Genomic DNA, 18,107 nt, shown 5'->3' with positions numbered 1-18,107 from the left:
TACACGCGAGGCTTAGAAGCTTGTCGGGAAGGGATGGTGCCTCCAGTAAAATTATTCCAAGAGATCCCTTCAGCTTCTGCGTTCCAATGTATTGCAAATAATCCCAGACCTATGGTGCATGTGAACCAAGTTTAATCATAAACAGAGCTCACACAGTCAAACGTAAATGCTTCCCCTCAATTCTGAAATGCCTGAGTTGATAAATATGAATGCATAACATTCTTCACAATAACCATGTCTTATGTTGGAATGTAAAATAATTCCTGAACTGATTGCAGGTAGAGATCTCCGCTGCAGTTTGGCAGCCTAACATCAACCGATCTGTGTTCCATTTAAATGTTCAGATTTTTAGAAAGATAACCCGTCTGGGCGTTTCAGATCCAGTGGAGGTATTGTGTTGGAGGCACAGATATTTGGACATCATAGGCTGTAGAATCAGAACATTGAACATCAAACAGTACAGGACATGTGCAGGGCCTTTAAGCCCACAATGTCATCCGTAGTGAGGAAGGCAAATGCAACGTTTGTGTTTATTTTAAGTAGCAAAAAGATGAGTGAGTCTGAGGATTTTGACTTTTAGGGCGAGGTAAAAAAAATGAACAAGAATGTGCAAGGTGTACAGACAGTATTCATGGCTTTACTCCCATAATCCATGAAAGCTTTGTAAGAGCTTCCATAACTTTGTGGAAAAAGACATAGAGGTATGGAAATTAGTCTGCGTCAGGCATATTGGCAGGAGAATTATTAATGGGAGAATTAAATTAATGGCGGAGGCAATAGTCAGGATCGAACCCGGGTCTCTAACGCGGTGAGGCAGCAACTCCACCTCTGTGCCACAGTGTTGCCCCATATAAAGCATAAAGGAGACACCAGGAACTGCAGATGCTGGAATCCTGAGCGAAACATAAAGCGCTGGAGGAACCAGCGGGTCAGGTAGCATTTGATTCAGTTCCACACAGTTTAGTTTAGTTTAGCTTATTGTCACGTGGACCAAGGTACAGTGAAAAGCTTTTATGTTGCATCCTGTCCAGTCAGTGAAAGACTATACATGATTACAATCAAGCCGTACACAGTGTACAGATACAGGGCAAAGGGGATTATGTTTAGTGCAAGGTAAAGTCCGATTAAAGATAGTCCGAGGGTCTCCATGAATGAGGTGGATGAGAGGTCAGGATAGAAACATAGAAAATAGGTGCAGGAGTAGGCCATTCGGCCCTTCGAGCCTGCACCGCCATTCAATATGATCATAGCTGATCATCCAACTCAGTATCCTGTACCTGCCTTCTCTCCATACCCCCTGATCCCTTTAGCCACAAGGGCCACATCTAACTCCCTCTTAAATATAGCCAATGAACTGTGGCCTCAACTACCTTCTGTGGTAGAGAATTCCACAGATTCACCACTCTCTGTGTGAAAAATGATTTTCTCATCTCAGTCCTAAAAGACTTCCCTCTTATCCTTAAACTGTGACCCCTAGTTCTGGACTTCCCCAACATCGGGAATAATCTTCCTGCATCTAGCCTGTCCAACCCCTTAAGAATTTTGTAAGTTTCTATAAGATCCCCCCTCAATCTTCTAAATTCTAGCGAGTACAAGCCGAGTCTATCCAGTCTTTCTTCGTATGAAAAGGATCACTCCAGTTTGTGGTGGGATGCTTCAGTTGCCTGGCAACAGCTGGGAAGAAACTGTCCCTGAATCTGGAGGTGTGCGTTTTCACACTTCATGTACCTCTTGCCCGATGGGAGAGGGGAGAAGAAGGAGTGGCCGGGACGTGACTGGCCCTTGATGGGAGTCAAGGTCTGTAGCTTTTCCCAGTTGGTGATTAGTGGCCCTTGGACTGTATGATGGACACGGAGAGTCTGGCAATGATGCAGGTAGAGACGGAGGTGGGAATGGCGGATGGATGGTCCGTATAAATGTGGAAACATCTGCAGCGCAAGACGTGTCGTGTGAAAGCCCTGATGAGGAAATATGTTTTTGTTCAGGTTTTACCAGACCCTGATGAATGATAATATTAAGAATAATATTGGTCTTGGCACGGGCGAATTAAATTAAAATTCCTGATTTACTACTTTCACTAATTGCCAAGTTTTATCCAGTACAGAGAAAGTTCCACCAGTTGCTTGAGAAAAATGTAGAAACATTTTTCCAGCGAGCATGTAGTTCGATTTTGAATAATGAAAAATGGTGACTTATATGAGGCGACACCTGAATATGTTTTTCTTTCGAAAGTTGAACCTTCGTTCTCGATCGCGTAGGAAGGAACTGCAGGTGCTGGGTCACAACGAAGGTAGACACAAAAGTACTGGAGTAACTCAGCGGGTCAGGCAGCATCTCTGGAGGAAAAGGGCGGGTGACGTTTTGGGTCGAGACCCTTCTTCAGGCTTAAAGTAGTGGGGGGGGTAAGAAACAGCCAGAACAAAGCAGGACCGGCAATAGATGACCAAGGAAGGGTGGAGCCCACAATGGTCCATTGTTGGTTGGGGAAGAGGTGACAAGGAAGGGATGCGAACAAAGGAACTAGGAGAGGATGACTAGGGTGGACGAGGTGGGGGAGAGGGAATGCAGGGGTTACTTGAAAGCAGAGAAATCCAGGTTAATACCTAGGACATATCAAGGACACCTTACAGGTGTCAATAGACAATAGACAATAGGTGCAGGAGTAGGCCATTTGGTCCTTCGAGCCAGCATCGCCATTCAATGTGATCATGGCTGATCATCCCCAATCAGTACCCCGTTCCTGCCTTCCCCCCATATCCCATGACTCTGTATTTTTAAGAGCCCTATCTAGCTCTCTCTTGAAAGCATCCAGAGAACCTGCCTCCACCGCCCTCTGAGGCAGAGAATTCCACAGACTCACCACTCTCTGTGAGAAAAAGTGTTTCCTCGTCTCCGTTCTAAATGGCTTACTCCTTATTCTTAAACTGTGGCCCCTGGTTCTGGACTCCCCCAATGTCGGGAACATGTTTCCTGCCTCTAGCGTGTCCTCCCTCCTCCAACAATGGCCACCAACTCCCTGGGCCTAAGTCATGACTCCCCCCTAACGGAATCCAAGTCAGTGGATATTTGTAAGGCAGAGATGGATAGATTCTTCATTAGTGCGGGTGTCAGGGGTTACGGGGAGAGGTCAGGAGAATGGGGTTAGGAGGGAGAGATAGATCAGCCATGATTGAATGGTGTAGTAGACTTGATGGGCCGAGTGGCCTAATTCTGCTCCTATCACATGGATTTATGAACATCTGGAGAAAACCCACGCAGGTCACGTTGATAACAGAAAAACCAGATCATTTTTCCAACACATGGACCATTCATTGATTTATTACAAGGATAGCATGGCGCAACACAATTTTGGATTGAAATCTAATTACGGGTTGGGTGAGGTGGGTGGGGAGGGATGAGAGGCAGGTATACCACCACTTTTCTCTCTTTTTTTCTTTTTGTCCTTTTATCTTTTTCTATTCCTCTCTTCTTTCTTTCTTTGATTCACTCTCTGGCTACACTACGTTGGTGGTCTAGGGCTTCTATCTTTGCACATCTCACTTCTTCTCTTTCTTGTTTTTTCTCCTTTCTTTTCTTCCAATTTAAAGCTAAAAAGTTAAAAATGAAGCTGTACAATAAGCATAGCAAAAGGATTCGAGTATAGGAGCAGGGAGGTTCTACTGCAGTTGTACAGGGTCTTGGTGAGACCACACCTGGAGTATTGCGTACAGTTTTGGTCTCCAAATCTGAGGAAAGACATTCTTGCCATAGAGGGAGTACAGAGAAGGTTCACCAGACTGATTCCTGGGATGGCAGGACTTTCATATGAAGAAAGACTGGATAGACTCGCTTGTACTCGCTAGAATTTAGAAGATTGAGGGGGGATCTTATAGAAACTTACAACATTCTTAAGGGGTTGGACAGGCTAGATGCAGGAAGATTATTCCCGATGTTGGGGAAGTCCAGAACAAGGGGTCACAATTTAAGGATAAGAGGGAAGTCTTATAGGACTGAGATGAGAAAATCATTTTTTACACTGAGAGTGGTGAATCTGTGGAATTCTCTACCACAGAATGTAGTTGAGGCCACAGTTCATTGGCTATATTTAAGAGGGAGTTAGATGTGGCCCTTGTGGCTAAAGGGATCAGGGGGTATGGAGAGAAGGCAGGGATGGGATACTGAGTTGGACGATCAGCCATGATCATATTGAATGGCGGTGCAGGCTCAAAGGGCCGAATGGCCTACTCCTGCACCTATTTTCTATGTTTCTATGTTTCTATGTTAAGGAAATAGGCAACGTTTCGGGCCGAAACCCTTAAGAAAATAGGCAACGTTTCAGGCCGAAACCTTTAAGGAAATAGGCAACGTTTCGGGCCGAAACCCTTAAGAAAATAGGCAACGTTTCAGGCCGAAACCTTTAAGGAAATAGGCAACGTTACGGGCCGAAACCTTTAGGGTTTCGGCCCGAAACGTTGCCTATTTCCTTCGCTCCATAGATGCTGCTGCACCCACTGAGTTTCTCCAGCACTTTTGCCTATCCTTGTCTTGATGACTAGACAACACCTCTAGACGATCAGACAACACAAGGATATGCTTCTATGTATAATTTTATATGCCGTTGGTTACTACTTTTGTACATTTGCTTCTAATAATTTTTTTTTTTAAATGTACAAACTCCGTACAGACAGCACCCGTGGTCAGGATCGAACCCGTGTCACCTGAGGCAGCGGCTACATCGCTGCACCACGTGTGATTGGGACTCACCATAGTACAGCTGTTGTTCCAGTCGGCCACCTTGGACGCCACCGAGGCGGAGTGCTGCCTCCGCCGTGCTGCTGTGTCCATCGCCAGGTAACTCCGGCCCGGCTCCGACACCGGGCTCCTCCGGGACTCCGAGGAATCCGAGGAGTTGGAGAAGTTGCTGAGCCTCCGGGCGTAGCCCTCGGACAGAGCAGCGCCCCCTCCGACCGGCTCCCCCCCCTGGCGGCCCTGACCCGTCCTCCTGGGGGCCAGTCGCGAGTAATCCAGCCCCAGGTCCTTCTCCCGCTTGGCCGGCTCGGCCGACACCTCCGATGCCCGGCCGCTCCTCCAGCTGGTCCTCTCCGGCCCGTCCACCCCCTGGCCGCCCCCCCTGTAGGAGGAGGAGGAGGAGGAGGTGGTGGTGGTGGTGGGGCTGCCCCCCAAATCCTGCTCGGTGGCCCCCCCGCCCACCTTGACCCCCACCCTGGTGCTGACCGACAGCCCGGACACCGACTCCGTCCCGTCCTCATCGCTGCTGTCCGAGCCCGACATCTTCACGGTGATGTCGCTGCGATGGATGGAGATCTCGTACGGGATGGTCAAGTTGCTCCTGTGGGCGATGGTGTCGCTGGAGCCGATGGTGATGTTGCTGGTGGAGGTGTGGATCTCCTTCGGCGTGGCGGGCCGCTGCGAGGACAACTCGGATGGAGGTATGGTGATGCTGCTGGTCACTTTGTTCGGCACCGGTCTGGGGGGCGACCGTTGTTCCCCGGCGCCCGGCTCTGCCCCGGTGCTCATCACCTCCTTCTTGTCGATGGCGATGATGGCCGGCTTGATGACGGCCTTGGATCTCAGCCCCTCCCGCGGGCTGCACACCCTCCTCACCTCCAGGTGGTGGAGGCCAACCTCGGCCATCTGCTTGTCCTCCGCGACGCACCTGGCGGCCGTGTACTCCAGACCCAGGTCCTGGGAGAGGGAGCGGGAGGAGGAGCGCTGGTACTTGGACCGGCGGCTTCTGGCGCTGGTGGTGGTGGTGGTGGTCCCCCCCGGCACCTCCTCGGGCTCGGCGGCGGGGGGGACTTCAAACTCCACCACGTACGAGTTCCTGGCCCCGCTGTGAGACGTGGTCGGAGGGGCCGAGTGGTTCCTGCCAGCCGGCGATGTCCCGTTGAGAAGGCCGGTGATCGTGGACGTCGGCTCTTCACCGACCTCATCCCCGTGGCCGGGCGTCTCCGGGTAGCTGAGCCGTCGGTCAGGGAGTACCGCCTGCTCCAAGTCACCATCGTCCAGCTCTGCTTTGTTGCCCCTCGTCCCGTTAACGCTGGCCTTACCGTGGGCGCCCCAGGGTCTCTTGCCGTTCGACTCGTTGGCCGCGGGCGGGTAGCGGCTGAGCACCGCTGGAGGATCCCTCGCCTTCCTCGCCTTCTCCGGCAGCGGCAGCTCCTGGTTCTTCAGCTCCGGGCTGGGCGAGGGGGTCTTCCGCTCCGGTCTCCTCTCGCTGGGAGCCGCCGCCGCCCGCGGGTTGGAAGACGCGCGTTGGAACCTCCGTCCCATGCTGGGGCTGAGCGGCCGCCGGTAACCCTTCCCGCCGCGGTCGTCCTCCGGCAACAGGTCCCGGTTTCTCACCTTCTCCCTCTGGGACCTGGGCTGAGACGAGAGGACCTCCTGGGATCTCTCCTTGGCCACCACCGGCGGTTCCTCCGCCGCCCCCCGGTACTTCGGCTTGTCCGGCCGGGACCGGTGGCGGGTCTCCGGCGGCAAATGCGTCTCCCCGTTGCCCACTGCCCTCTCCCTGGACATCTGCTCCTTCATCTCCTCCAGCTGGTGGCCCAGCAGCTTGGCCAGAGACTGCTCGCTCAGGAACCTCTCCTGCAGCTCGTTGTGTTTGGCCTCCGTCTTCTTCAGATCTTCCTCCACCATCTCCAGTAGTGTCAGCCGCTTCTTCAGCCTCTCGATCTCCTGGGTGAGATCCTTGATCTTGTTGTCCTCCTGTCCCACCTTCTTCCTGAGCCCCACGTTGTGCGATATGGTGATGGCGTCCAGACCTCCTCCCTTCCCCAGCTCAGTGGACATGTCCCCCTCGATCATGAGGTCCCCCGTATAGCCATAGGTCTTCTCATTGACGTTGGCCCTGAGATTGGAGGAGTTCTTGCCCTGGTCCACCGAGCTGATCCTGTTGGTCATCTCCAGTTTGGTGGTCAGCTCACGAATACGCCGCTCGCTGGCCTGCAAGGTCTCGCCCGTGGCCTTCCGCTCCTCGGCCAGGACCACGGTCAGGGATTTCAACTTCTCCAGCTCGGCGAGGATGGACTTCTCCGACTTGTCCAGTCGGTGTTCCGTGGACTCCAGCTCCTTCACCCGGCCCCGCAGCAGCTCCAGCTCGGCGGTCAGCTTCCTGGTCAGGTTCTTCTCCTCGTTCAGGCTCAGGCTCAGCTGCGTGCAGTCCGACTTGCTGCGGCCGAACGCCTCCTCCAGTTTCTCCAGCTCAGCCATCCGGCCCTGCAGCTTGTCCACCTCCGCCCTCAGCTCCCGGCTCAACCGCGCCTCGCCCTCCAGCTTCTCTTTCAACCGCCGGCACATCTCCTCCGCCTTGCGCACCTCCTCGTCCTTGCCCTCCACCGCCAGCACCCTCCTGCGCAGCAGGTCCACCTCCGACAGCAGGCCAGAGTTGCTGCCTTCCGCCTGGATCACCTTGTCCTGCAAGTCCATGATCTCGTCCTCCATCCGGTGGAGGCTTCTGGTGGCCTCCTCCAACTCGTCCACCAGGCGACCCAGGCTGGCCAACTTCTGCCGCAGCTGGCGGGTCGAGGTCTCCTTCAAGCTCATCATGTCCGTCATCACCCTTCCTTTCCGAAGGCCCAGTTTGGGGAGAAGTTCACCCGAGTCTCCAAAACGTCTTGAAGCCTTCCCTCGCCTCTATGGGCATCTATTCTGGCCCGGGCCTCACGTGTTCAAAAATAAAGTCCTCGAGCACAAATTTCACCTTTTGTTTCCCAGTCTGTTGCGTCTTTGCATCTGAAATGTCTTTTCTGGAATCAATAGCATTTTACCCTGTAAAAGAAACAAGAATACACACACACGTGAGAATTGGCCAAGGTCTGTACGGAGTAAAACAAAACAAGCTGCCTGAGGAGCTCGGTGAATCTCTGGAACTCTCTGCCACAGAGGGAAGTCGAGGCCAGTTCATTGGCTATATTTAAGAGGGAGTTAGATGTGGCCCTTGTGGCTAAAGGGATCAGGGGGTATGGAGAGAAGGCAGGTACGGGATACTGAGTTGGATGATCAGCCATGATCATATTGAATGGCGGTGCAGGCTCGAAGGGCCGAATGGCCTACTCCTGCACCTATTTTCTATGTTTCTATATAGAGTGATACAGCATGGAAACAGGCCCTTCAGCCCATCTTGCCCATCATGTCCCATCTCCACTAGTCCCACCTGCCTGGCTTGGCCCATATCCCTCCACACCTGTCCTATCCATGTACCTGTGTAAATGTTTCTTAACCGTTGCGACAATACCTGCCCCAACTACCTCCTCAGGTAGCTTGTGTGAAAAAGTTACCCCTCGGGTTCTTATTAAATCTTTCGCCATCCTCCCCTTAAACAAAGGTCCTCTGGTCCTCGATTCCCCATACTCTGGGCAAGAGACTGTGCATCTACCTCATATCTATTCCTCTTGTGATTGTGTAAATGAGTCAATAGAAACTCACTCCCAAACTATCACTTCCCATTTTCCCAGCTCCATTCCATCTTCTAGTCCATAGCTTCCAGGGGCTTTTCTCCAATTTCAGGTACCCCTCACTGTCTCCTCCCCTTCTCAGCTCTCCCTCAGCCCTCTGGCTCCTCCTCTTCCTTTCTTCTTCCCCCCCCCTCCCCCCCCCCCCAAAATAGTCTGAAGGTAGACAAAAGTGCTGGAGAAACTCAGCGGGTGCAGCAGCATCTATGGAGCGAAGGAAATAGGCAACGTTTCGGGCCGAAACCCTTAAGGAAATAGGCAACGTTTCAGGCCGAAACCTTTAAGGAAATAGGTTCCCTGATGGTTGGATTGAGTGAGTTGTTAGCCCAGGAAGATGCATCTTGTGAAACGGAGAGCTGGCTCATGGGCTCTTTGTGGAAGAAGGGAAGACAATAGACAATAGACAATAGGTGCAGGAGTAGGCCATTCGGCCCTTCGAGCCAGCACCACCATTCAATGTGATCATTGCTGAGCATCTATGGAGCGAAGGAAATAGGCAACGTTTCGGGCCGAAACCCTTAAGAAAATAGGCAACGTTTCGGGCCGAAACCCGAAAGGGTTTCGGCCCGAAACATTGCCTATTTCGTTCCCTCCATAGATGCTGCTGCACCCGCTGAGTTTCTCCAGCATTTTTGTCTACCTTTGATTTTCCAGCATCTGCATGCAGTTCCTTCTTAAATCCAAGATCAGTTCCCCGTTCCTGCTTTCTCCCCATATCCCTTGATACAAGGAACCACAGATGCTGGAATCTTCATGGAACGAAGCTCATTCTCATCCTGATAAGATGTCTGGGGGAAAAACCCGGCAGATGCTGGTTTAAAATCGAAGATAAGACACAAAATGCTGGAGTAACTCAGCGGGGGGGACAGGCAGCATCTCTGGAGAGAAGGAATGGGTGATGTATTTCGGGTTGACAGACGTCTGAAGAAGGGTCTCGACCAAAAACGTCGCCCATTCCTTCTCTGCAGAGATGCTGCCAGTCCCGCTGAGTTACTCCAGCATTTTGTGCCTCTCGCCCCTTGTTAACCTGGGTTGCCGCGTTTGGTCAGTTCTGCATTGGTTTTTCCAGTTCCCGCCCATTTTACCAAGGCGCTCGTTTCACAAGGGACGCACATTGAGAAAATGAATTCAACTCTGCATGAACCCTGTGTAATTGGATCCAAATTGTAGTGTTCAGTGGCAACTCTCTCGGACACTCGAGGAAGACTCCTCGCGCCGCTTGGAAACAAATCTGGAGACGTTTCTTTAGTCAGCAGGTGGTGAATCTGTGGAATTCATTGCCACGGGAGGCCAAGTCGATGGATATTTTTAAAGGCGGAGATAGATAGATTCCTGATTAGTGCCGGTGTCAGGGGATGGGGAGAATGTGGTTAGGATGGGAGAGATAGATCAGCCACGATTGAATGGTGGAGTAGACTTGATGGGCCGAATGGCCTAATTCTGCACCTATCACTTATAACCATATTGCAATTACAGCACGGAAACAGGCCATCTTGGCCCTTCTAGTCTGTGCCGAACAATTACTCTCACCTAGTCCCATCTACCTGCACTCAGACCATAACCCTCCATTCCTTTCCCATCCATATACCTATCCAATTTATTTTTAAATGATAAAATCGAACCTGCCTCCACCACTTCCACTGGAAGCTCATTCCACACAGCTACCACTCTCTGAGTAAAGAAGTTCCCCCTCATGTTACCCCTAAACTTCTGTCCCTTAATTCTCGAATCATGTCCTCTTGTTTGAATCTTCCCTACTCTCAGTGGGAAAAGCTTATCTGCGTCAACTCTGTCTATCCCTCTCATCATTTTAAAGACTTCTGTCAAGTCCCTCCTTAACCTTCTGCGCTCCAAAGAATAAAGCCCTAACTTGTTCAACCTTTCTCTGTAACTTAGGTGAATGTGTGACGTTCCCCTAATGCCCCTGTCCCACTTAGGAAACCTGAACGGAAACCTCTGGAGACTTTGCGCCCCACCCAAGGTTTCCGTGCGGTTCCCGGAGGTTGCAGGTGGTTGCCGGAGGTTGCAGGTAGTGGAAGCAGGTAGGGAGACTGACAAAAGCCTCCGGGAACCGCACGGAAACCTTGGGTGGGGCGCAAAGTCTCCAGAGGTTTCCGTTCAGGTTTCCTAAGTGGGACAGGGGCATTATGGTCTGGGCAAAGGATAATCCCACAGTTACCACCACAGTGGGGAACAGTGGGGACCCGGCTTTGGGGGGGGGGGAGGAACAAAGGGGGAACCTGGCGCGCAGGCACTCGGTAACTTTGTCAGTGCCCTTTAGGTGGCAGCTATTTGTATACCTTGGGTACGCGAGCAGAGAATCTCACTGTGACTTGTCACATGTGGCAATACAGCATTCATTCATTCATTCATTCATTCATTATCATTAGCAGGCAGGCAGGCAGGCAGTAGGTTGCTGTTGCTGCAAGCTTGCTATCCACAAATTGGTCAGTCATGTTTCTAACATCACGACAGTCACTGCATCCAAAGCAATTGAACCGCACTATGGAGATCCTGAAAAGGCTGAGGGCAGGATACATAGGACATAGAGCAGTACAGCACAGGAACAGGCACTTCGGCCCACAATGTCTATGCTGTACTTGATGCCAAGACCTGCCTGCACATAATCCATATTCCTTCCTTTCTGAAGAAGGGTCTCGACCCAAAACGTCACCCATTCCTTCTCTCTGCAGATGCTGCCTGACCCGCTGAGTTACTCCAGCATTTTGTGTCTTCCTTCAATTCCCTGCTCATCCACGTGCCTATTCAAAATCCTCTTAAATCCCACTATATTTTATTTTTGTTTACAGATAAGGCGTGGAAACAGGCCCCTCGGCCCAACAAGTCCGCACCGACCAGCGATCACCCCCTTACTCTAACCCTATCCTTCATACACCAGGAGCTCTAGAATTCTACCGAAGCCGATCAACCTACAAACCTGCATGTCTTTGGAGCGTGGCAGGAAACCGGAGCACCCGGAGAAAACCCACGCGGTCAGGGGGAGAGCGTACAAACTCCGTACAGACAGCACCCGTAGTTGGGATCGAACCTGGGTCCCTGGCGCTGTGAGGCATCAACTCTACCTCTGCGCCACTGTTATTAGACTACGCATTTTATTTCCATTAGTATTGTTATAAATATAATATATATGTTTTATCCATTGTGTATATTATCTATGTCTACAGTGCTTACAGGCCTGTGTTGCTGCTGCTGGTGAGAACAGATTGCCAGTACAGATGACAACTAAACTCTCTTGATGTTTATTAAATATTGAAGACCAGAAACCTATGCCAATATTTCTCAATCGTTTCCTAGCTGAGAAGTTCAGGGTTGTATTGTTTCTGACTTCCTGCTGTTTTCTGTTTATCCACAGATAGGGTCGAAGGTTCCAGAAATACAGTGTTATTTTCGAACGCTGAGCCTTGGTCGTTACCAGATCACTTTTTACTTTGTGACAGTTTCCTCTCCGAGGATAAGCTTTCCTCGAAAATAATTGCGTCCCAGCTGCATGCAGACGGTGTTAGAGGTCCACATGTAGTTCTTCCCTTGTTTATGTCAGTTTTCAGTTTAGTTTATCTATTCATCATTCATTCAACGTTTAGAGATACAGCGCGGAAACAGGCCCTTCGGCCCTCCGAGTCCGTGCCGACCAGCGATTCCCACACGCTAACACTATCCTACACACACTAGGGACAATTTACAATTATGCCCAGCCAATTAGCCTACAAAACCAATACGTCTTTGGAGTGTGGGAGGAAACTGGAGCACCTGCAGAAAACCCACGCTGGTCACGGGAAGAACTCGGTGTGTGTGTACACTAGCGTGTGTAGGAAAGTGCTTGGGTATGGGGATCGCTGGGCGGCACAGATTCGGTGGGCCGAAGGGCCTGTTTCCGCGCTGTATCTCTAAACTAAACCCATTCACACCTACACACACAGGGTCATATCAGAACGTGAACCTTGTAATCTATCACCTCCACAGCTTATACAGCATGGATACAGACCCTTCGGCCCACATAGACCATGCTGGCCATCCATCACCCGTTCACACTAGTTCTATGCTATCCCACTTTCCCCATCCACTCCCCACATATGAGGGACAATTTCCAGAAGCCAATTAACCTACGAACCTGCACGTCTTTGGAGTGCGGGAGGAAACCGGAGCGCCCGGAGAAAACCCACGCGGGTTACGGGGAGAACGTGCAAACTCCGCACAGAGAGCACCCGTAGTCAGGATCGAACACGGGTCGTTGGTGCTGTGAGGCAGCTGCACCACCGTGCCACCCCCAGATCAACCACTCCCGTATCTAACGGCTGCTGGAGTCTGGAACTAGAAAACGGCTGCAATCTTTGTGCGACTTTCTAAGTATGGACACGACTTTTTACACTCCCTCTCTCTGGACTGTGTTGATAGCAGAGGTTTGCTGGCAGCAGCAGGTTGCCAAATCCCATTCCTCTTGATGCCAAGACACATTTTTTGGTTTTGGCTGTGAACTGGGTTCCTTGGCTCTGTCTCCAGGTGCAGGTTGGAAGCACGATATCCCGCAGCCCAAATGGGCCTTCATAACCCACAGACAATAGACAATAGGTGCAGGAGTAGGCCATTCGGCCCTTCGAGCCAGCACCGCCATGCAATGTGATCATGGCTGATCATCCCCAATCAGTACCCCGTTCCTGCCTTCTCCCCATACCCCCTGACTCTGCTATCTTCCCTATCTAGCTCTCTCTTGAAAGTATCCACCGCCTCTGAGGCAGAGAATTCCAGAGTCTCACCGCTCTCTGGGTGAAAAAGTGTTTCCTCGTCTCCGTTCTGAATGCCTACCCCTTATTCTTAAACTGTGTGGCCCCTGGTTCTGGACTCCCCCAACATCGGGAACATGTTTCCTGCCTCTAGCGTGTCCGAACCCTTAATAATCTTGCATGTTTCAATGAGATTCCCTCTCATCCTTCTAATTAAAATCTATTCGATCTAATTAAATCGAGAAATGAATTCTTATTAAATCTTTCCCTCTTCATCTTGCATCCCCTTTAAACTGTGGCCCCCCCTCTCACCCTAACGCCACACACACCAGTCTTTGACATTTCACCCCGTGAAATAAAATGCTGATTGTCTTCCCTGTCTGAGCCTCTCATAATGTTATTGAGTTTTATGGCACTCCAGGCTCATTGTCGACACGGTGATATATTTGTGATAATCCATTGACCCAGATTCATCAGTTTAGAAGCATTTTGGGAAAAGCAACATGTGTTTCTGTTTAACCCTTCATGGCCTATTTCAGTAACGTGTCAACACTGGAACCATTTTGCTTTATGATCTGGCATTTACGAGTCGCAGTTTATTGCCAAGAGTAATTGACATGTTTTCAAATTTATATTCAACAACACCAACTCACAGCAACTTCATCGCATTTTCACTTCGGAGAGCACAGGGCAGGTAAAACTCAACATTGTTGGTCGGGATGGTTTTAAAACATGGCAGACAGCGCCGACCTAGTACTGGGACCATGGTTGAAAGACAATGTGTAAGTGTCTGAGGCATGTCCATCGATTCAGCGCTTGGCCCAAAGAATTTCCACTGGGACCCTGCTCCTCTCCGCTCCAGGACTTCCCGTCTCATTATCAAAGGAAACGGCTGGGATTCACGCACCCCGACTGGGATTCTAGTTCAGGTTCTCAGTCGCGAAGTATGGATGGTGTCGGAGCAAGTGCGTGCGTGCGTGCAAGGGGCGGTACACAAGTGTGTGCGTGCGTGTGCAAGGACCAATACACAAGTGTGTGTGCATGTGGGCTGGTACATTAGTGTGTGTGTGTGTGTGTGTGTGTGTGTGTGTGTGTGAGTGTGTGTGTGTGCGCGAGTGTGAGTACGAGTGTGTGCGAGCGAGTGTGGGTTTGCGGGAACTTCACCAGTACATCGAGTAAGTGGGCCAACCGTACTTTGAATAATGGCGCCAAAAAAATGTTGGTGCCCGCGTGTGTAAAAGATCTTCACTGCGCAGTTGCACATGTCACTAATAAAGTTCCATTGAACCAATGCCGTGCTTCCTGGATTACAACTGGAAACACTCTCCCAGATAACTTCATTGTCAGGAATGATTCATTTATTTTTAATTTGTTAGCTTTAGAGATACAGTTCGGCAACAGGCCCTTCGGCCCACCGAGTTTGCCCACCAGCAATTCCCGCACACTTACACCCCTGTCCCACGGTACGAGTTCATTCCAAGAGTTCTCCCCGAGTTTGCCCTGATTCGAACTCGGAGATTTACGGTAATGGCCGCTCGTCGGTACTCGGGGCTCTCGTGGACATTTGTCAACATGTTGAAAAATCTTCACGAGTCTTCCCGTGCTTACCTGCCGTTAGCGAGTCTTCCCGAGTACCTGCCGTTAGCGTTACGAGCCGCTAAGAGACGTCCCCGAGCTCCGACGTACCTGCTACGTTCATTCTCCGTGCTTACAACGAGTTTGATTTTTTTTAAACTCGGGAGAGCTCTTGGAATTAACTCGTACAGTGGGACAGGGCTATTACACTATCCTACACACGAGGGACAATTTATAATTTTACCAAAGCCAATTAACCTACAAACCTGTACGTCTTTGGAGTGTGGGAGGAAACCGGAGCACCCGGAGAAAACTCACGCAGGTCACGGGGAGAACGAGCAAACTCCGTACAGACAGCGCCCGTAGTCAGGATCGAACCCGGGTCTCTGGCGCTGTGAGGCAGCAACTCTACCGCTGCGCCACCAATGTGCCGCCCAGACTGGGTTTGAGGAGGTTCTGCGGTCGTGCGACCTTTGCACGTGTACCGAGGGTGAAGGCGTTGAAACGTTAGTGGAGGATAAATATTAACTTTGTGCCTCAACGAACTTTAGATCAACCGAGTGTTTCCTACATTCCAGCACAACGTAAACTATGATGAAGGAACAATGCAGAAGCAAGGAACTGCAGGTGCTGGTTTATAATAAAAAAAAGACAGACAGTGCTGGAGTAATTCAGCGGGTCAGGCAGGAACCTAAAGGGCCTGTCCGACCTTCACGACCTCTGCCGAGTTTGCCCTCGACTCATACTGGCAGCATGGTCATCGCGAGGTTGTAGGTAGTAGGTAGGTCGTAGGTAGGTCGTGATGCTAGTCGTAGGTATCGTGGCATCAAGTAGGTCGGGGCGTTTTTCTAGCCTGATGATAAAATGTCCACGAGTAAAAAAGGTTGTGAATTAGGTCGTGAAAGTGGGACAGGCCCTTAAGGGGCAATACTTTCACCCAGAGGGTGGTGGGTGTATGGAACAAGCTGCCACCGGAGGTAGTTGAGGCTGGGACTATAATAACATTCAAAAGACACCTGGACAGATACATGGATAGGACAGGGTTGGACAGATACAGCACACACACTGGTAAATGGGCCTAGCTTACATGGGGCATCTTGGAGAGATAGATAGAGAGAGAGAGATGGAGGGAGAGATAGAGAGGTGGAGAGGTACGGAGAGAGGGAGAGAGAGAGAGAGAGATAGAGAGAGAGAGAGAGGTAGAGAGAGAGAAATTGAATGAGAGGTGGAAGGAAAAAGGGAGAGAGAGAGAGAGGAGGAGGGAGGGAGAGGGGGAGAGGGGAAGAGGGGAAGAGGGGAAGAGGGGAAGAGGGGGGAGAGGGGGGAGAGGGGGGAGAGGGGGAGGGGGGGAGAGAGGGAGAGAGGGGGAGAGGTGGAGAGGGGAGGGGGGGAGGGAGGGAGAGATAGAGAGAGAGAAATGGAATGAGAGGTAGAAGGAAAAAGGGAGAGCGAGAGATAGAGAAAGGGGTGAGAGGTCGAGAGAGGAGAGGAGAGAAAGTGGGGGGGGGGGGGGGGGGGGGGGGGAGGAGGGGTAGAGAGTGTGGGATTCCAACAGTGGTGTGTGAACCAGAGGTGTGGGAGCAGTGCATCGCATGGCTGGAGCAGAGAGAGGCTTGCGGAAGCCAGTATTGAGAGGCTAATATAATGAGGTGGGGCAGGTCAGAGTTTAAAGCATCTGGAAGGCGGGTTTGTTACTGTATTGAGAAATTCCTGGCTTGTATACACACTGCGTCACTTGCTAATTATGGCTTTGCCGAGCGTATTAACTTATGCACACAAATGCTTCCACCCTGCAGCGAGTCTTAAGGGCAATCTCATGTTCCCCAACCTCAAGTAACACTATCTTTCTCTCTCTCTCTCTCTCTGTCCTTCCCCACCCTAGTTCTCCGAATAGTTCCATTGTCGTCCTGATCAATAGACAATAGGTGCAGGAGTAGGCCATTCGGCCCTTCGAGCACAGCATGGCTGATCATCCCCAATCAGTACCCCGTTCCTGCCTTCTCCCCATATCCCCCGACTCCGCTATCTTTAAGAGCCCTATCTAGCTCTCTCTTGAAAGCATCCAGAGAAGCTGCCTCCACCGCCCTCTGAGGCAGAGACTTCCACTGATCACATATTATTGATTATAATATTCCCCCTCAGCCAACGATGAAGTCTGCAGAAGGGTCTCGACCCAAGACGTCACCCATTCCTTCTCTCCAGAGATGCTGACTGTCCCCTTTTTCTCCAATTTCAGGTGCCCCTCACTGTCTCCTCCCCTTTCTCAGCTCTCCCTCAGCCCTCTGGCTCCTCCTCTTCCTTTCTTCTCCCCCCCCCCCAAAGTAGTCTGAAGAAGGGTTTCGGCAGCAGCATCTATGGAGCGAAGGAAATAGGCAACGTTTTGGGCCGAAACCGTTCAGGAAGGAAATAGGCAACGTTTCGGGCCGAAACCCTTCCGGGTTTCGGCCCGAAACGTTGCCTATTTCCTTCGCTCCATAGATGCTGCTGCACCCGCTGAGTTTCTCCAGCATTTTTGTGTACATAGCTCCTCTGGCAGCTCGTTCCATACACCCGCCATCCTCTGTGTGGAAAAAGTTACCCCTCAGATTAATATTCAATCTTTTCCCCCTTTCACCTTCAACCCATGTCCTCTGGCCCTCGATTCCCCGACTCTGGGCGAGAGACTCTGTGCGTCTACCCGATCTATTCCTCTCGTGATTTGTACACACAGTCTCGTGGCTTTTCTGCTGCAGTTGCTTCTTGCTGCAGAAGCCTCTCTCTCTCTCTCTCTCTCTCTGTCTCTCTCTGTCTGATGCAGCAAGGTCACTCTGGCACTGCGGAGAGAATCTGACTGCATCTTCCCCATCCCCACTGCTCGGCAAAGCTTACTGCCAGCGACTCTCGGCACGCATAAGATTCAACTTCCAATCACCCCGGATCAATAGGGAGTAAAAACAATTGGTTTCAGACGCCCGATCGGAGACTCGAACACTTCTCTCCCCCCCCCCCCACTCCCCCCCCAGCCTCTAATACATCCACACTGGTGCAGAGCTCTAACTTCAACACACATCCTCCCCCCCCCCCCCCCCCACACAGCAGGTCCACGCTGCCTCCAGTCTATGCGCTGTGTTGGGGAATGTACACCCGCAGCAGCTATTTCCCACTTACCCGGGTGATGCTAGGTTGCAATGCAATCCTTCGTCAGCAGGAGAGCGACTGTGTGTGTGTGTGTGTGTGTTAGCACAGTGAACTCCACACATTAACTGCGAGATTCAATTTCCAGTTCTCTACCCTGTCCCTGTCCCCCCATCCCTCTCCTCCACCTTACTCCTGTGTGTGTGTCTCTGTGTGTGTGTGCTGA

The 18,107-nt window shown here is 51.2% G+C and overlaps 1 protein-coding gene across 1 annotated transcript in view; it reads right to left on the bottom strand.

The window, feature by feature from the left end:
• The window catches only part of LOC116988314 (leucine zipper protein 1-like), an 80,299-nt gene that overhangs the window by 5,196 nt on the left and 56,996 nt on the right, over positions 1-18,107 (bottom strand). The window contains exon 2 of the mRNA XM_033044907.1: positions 4,744-7,770. Within this exon, the coding sequence (XP_032900798.1) occupies positions 4,744-7,557 (2,814 nt within the window). The 5' untranslated portion in view covers positions 7,558-7,770. The remainder of the gene's footprint in view (positions 1-4,743; positions 7,771-18,107) is intronic.

This window comes from Amblyraja radiata, chromosome 27, assembly GCF_010909765.2.
Source record: "Amblyraja radiata isolate CabotCenter1 chromosome 27, sAmbRad1.1.pri, whole genome shotgun sequence".
Taxonomy (NCBI): domain Eukaryota; kingdom Metazoa; phylum Chordata; class Chondrichthyes; order Rajiformes; family Rajidae; genus Amblyraja; species Amblyraja radiata.
Note: the sequence above shows the minus strand (reverse complement) of the source record. Positions and strands in the feature narration are given on the sequence as shown.